General features: G+C 54.5%; 1 protein-coding gene across 1 annotated transcript; it reads left to right on the plus strand.

The window, feature by feature from the left end:
* Nucleotides 1-1,455: 1,455 nt before the first annotated feature.
* On the plus strand, nucleotides 1,456-3,009 carry LOC142576707 (uncharacterized). The gene has a single exon (XM_075686991.1). It carries the CDS (start codon nucleotides 1,456-1,458, stop codon nucleotides 3,007-3,009), a length of 1,554 nt encoding a protein of 517 aa, XP_075543106.1.
* The last annotated feature ends 356 nt before the right edge of the window (nucleotides 3,010-3,365 follow it).

Genomic DNA, 3,365 nt, shown 5'->3' on the forward strand with positions numbered 1-3,365 from the left:
AGCGAGGGACCCGAAGCGCTCAGTCGCGAGATTGTCAACCCGCGTAATCCCCTGGCCCTGGCGGCAAAACGCATCAAGGAGTCAGGTACGCTCATCATCGCCTTCGATGGATACAAGGTGCCCAACTACGTTCGTTATGGTAACGCGCTGGTTAGGTGCACGCTTTACCGCAAGCAGATTGATGTTTGTTATGCTTGTGGAAAGCTGGGGCATCGCGCTAAAGTCTGCCCCTCGCCGGAAGAAGTGGTTTGCAGGGGCTGCGGTTCAACCAATCCCGGTGAGGCCCACCGGAGTACGCCCAAGTGTGAACTGTGTGGGGGCGAGCACATCACGGCTGCCAAGGAGTGCCAGCAGCGGTTCCGTACCCCATATTTGGTCCGGCGCCGTCGTTTTGAGCCGGCTATGGCGGACATCAAGGCGGAGGACGAAGAGAAGGGAGGCTTCAGGTACGACGACAGCCAGTTCCCGACGTTGGGGAAGACGCTGGAAACTGGGCAAGGACAAGGGAGACTGGGCAAGGACAAGATCATGCGCGTCGACGTTCAAGATCAAGGAGACCAGGTAGAGCATCTCGCAGCCGCTCCGGTGGCCGGTCTGGGAGCAGATCGGCGTCTAAGGTGCGCTTCGGACTGGACGGACAGTTGGGAACTGAGACTGCGCGTGGCCCCAACGGTACTGCGGGACAGGGTGTGCGCAAGAGTAGTGTGTTGCAGGGTCTGCAAGGCAAGGGCCCCAGTGGAGCGGCCAGTGGTACTACCTGGGCGGAGCGCACAAGTGCTCGAACGGAGATGCCTAGTTTGGTAAGGCCAGAGCAAAGCAAGAATGAGGCGAGATTCAAGAGGCCAGAACAGGAAAACGCAGAGTTGAGAGAAATGGTGAGGTTGCCTAGGGCAGAAATCTCGGCCCTTAAGGGTGTGGCAGGACCTGCACCGGCCGAGAGGGCAATGCCTGAGCCCATAGAGAGCATGGATTTTGCTGATGTAGGTGAGGCTAGTGGGTCGCGCCCCTCAAAGAGGAAGGCCATGACTCATGAGGCGGAGCCCGCCTCGAGGAAGTTGAGATCTGAGGTGAAGGAGATGCTGTCGAGTGTTGTAGATAGTGTTAGGCAGGTCAACGATGGTATGGCACAGCTGAATACGCGTCTCACAGAGTCGCTCGGCTCGATTGATGGGAGGCTCAAGGAGCTGCAATGTAGAATAGAGGTGTTCGAAAACAAATCCAGTCTGAGTGCCTCTCCCCTTCTTAGGTCCGGATCTCAGTCGGCTGGTTCCTCGACAGGGAAGTCTCAGGTTCAGCAAGATGGCTCGCAGCAACTGCCCCAACATGGCGCAACAAAATGAGGCTTTTTGTGTGTGGCAATGGAACTGTAGGGGGTATGCTCGTAAACGGGCGCCTCTACAGCAGTATATTCGCTCGTGTAAGGGTAGGCCGCAGGCTATTCTACTGCAGGAAACAATGACGGAAGAAGTTTCTCTGACGGGCTACCAAACCGTCTTCGGCGGATCCAAAGTTCGGGGGACCTGCATTCTGTTGGATAGCAAACGGACGCAGGTGGTCCATGACCTTAAGATACCTTTCAGTTCCCTGGAATATGTCGTGATTGAGGTGATTCCTAACCGGGTGAACAAGAAAAGCGTCTTTATTCTGAACGTGTATAGTGCCCCGAGGGACAGGGTGCAGAGATTCAAGCTGCTTCTGCAGAAGGCTTCTAAGCTTGCCGGGCACCATCCGCTGATCGTGGCTGGGGATTTTAATGCTCCGTATCACATGTGGGGGTACAAGCATGACACAGTAAAAGGGAGAGACCTTTGGAAGAACGCTGCGGAGTTTGACCTTACGCTGGTCACTGACCCTGCCTTTCCGACACGTATAGGGACGTCGACGTGCAGGGATACTACCCCTGACCTCTGCTTTGTAAAGAACGCGGCCAAGCTTAGTTGGTGCAATCTTGACGCAGACCTAAGTAGTGATCATTATATTAACCAAGTCGTTTTTGAGGTTGAGGGTAGGCGCCCTAGGGCGTTAACGTTTATAGACTGGGATAAGTTTCGGATGATCCGGGAGGAGAGAGGAGAAAGGGGGAAGGAATTCGAAGGCCTGTACCGGCCGTCCCTGGAGGATTGGGTCAACCAGGTGAAGGAGGATGTAAAGGAGGCTACGAAGGAGATCACTACGGATTTGGAGGTGGATAGTGTTGATAGCAGGCTGGCCCATCTGATTGAAGCCAAGCGGTCAATGCTGGCTAGGTGGAAGGGGCAGCGGCTTAATCGCAGGCTGCATAAAAAGATTTCCGAGCTGAATAAGCTGATTGAGGAGCACTGTAAGCTTTTGTCTAGGCAACAGTGGGATGAGGTATGCAACTCGGTGGACGAGCAGGTGCGCAACGGGAGGTCGTGGGGCTTGCTTAAGCATCTGCTGAACGACTCCAATACGAGGGTTAGTCAGGGGCACGTCCTTGCTAGAGCTGTACACGAAGCAGTGGGGTCTGCCTCGGAGGAAGAGCTGGTTGAAAAGCTGGCCAACGAATACCTTCCTGTTGCGGATCCGGATGCTCTTCTGACGGAGCAGGCCCACACGGGAGAGGACAACTTTTCCCTAGATGAGGACTTTTCTGTGGAAGAGGTACGCACGGTTTTGCATAACCTTAAGAGCAAGTCGGCTCCCGGACCGGACGGGATTTCGAACAAGCTTTTGAAGAATCTGGACGATAGGTCAATCAAGTACCTTACCGGGGAGGTTAACGCTACGTGGAGAGACGGGGTGGTTCCGGAGCAGTGGAAGACAGCTCTCACGGTGCTGATTCCCAAGGCTGGTAAAGTCCCGAGCATTGATAACTTAAGGCCTATTTCGCTCACTTCGTGTGTGGGCAAGGTAGCCGAGCATGAGGTGCTTAATCGGCTTACAAGGTACCTTGAAGGAGAACCAGGTCTACCCCTACACTATGATTGGTTTTCGGGTCGGGCTGTCGACTCAAGACGCAATGAAGCTCATCAAGCATCAAGTCATTGATGGAGATGGAAGGGGCGTTAAGGCCATCCTAGGACTGGACCTAGAGAAGGCTTTGGACAACGTTCGGCACTCTTGTATTCTTAAGTCCATTTCGGATCTTGGCCTCGGCGCGCGCTTTCATGACTATGTCAGGTCCTTCCTGTCAGGCAGGAATTCGGCTACCTTGAAGGTTGCGGAGCTGGAGTCAAAGACGTTAAATCTTGGAGACAGGGGCACTCCACAGGGGGCCGTCATCTCGCCCACATTGTTCAATCTGGCCATGGTCGGATTGACCAAGAAGCTATTGGAGATTGTGGGGATTAGGCACACCATGTATGCAGATGACGTGACCATATGGTGTCCCGGTGGTAGTGAGG

The sequence above is a fragment of the Dermacentor variabilis genome, chromosome 1 (assembly GCF_050947875.1).
Source record: "Dermacentor variabilis isolate Ectoservices chromosome 1, ASM5094787v1, whole genome shotgun sequence".
NCBI classification, from domain to species: Eukaryota; Metazoa; Arthropoda; class Arachnida; order Ixodida; family Ixodidae; genus Dermacentor; species Dermacentor variabilis.

Coding starts and splice junctions, on each gene's coding strand:
- LOC142576707 (XM_075686991.1), top strand. CDS start 1,456: ATGACGGAAGAAGTTTCTCTGACGGGCTACCAAACCGTCTTCGGCGGA.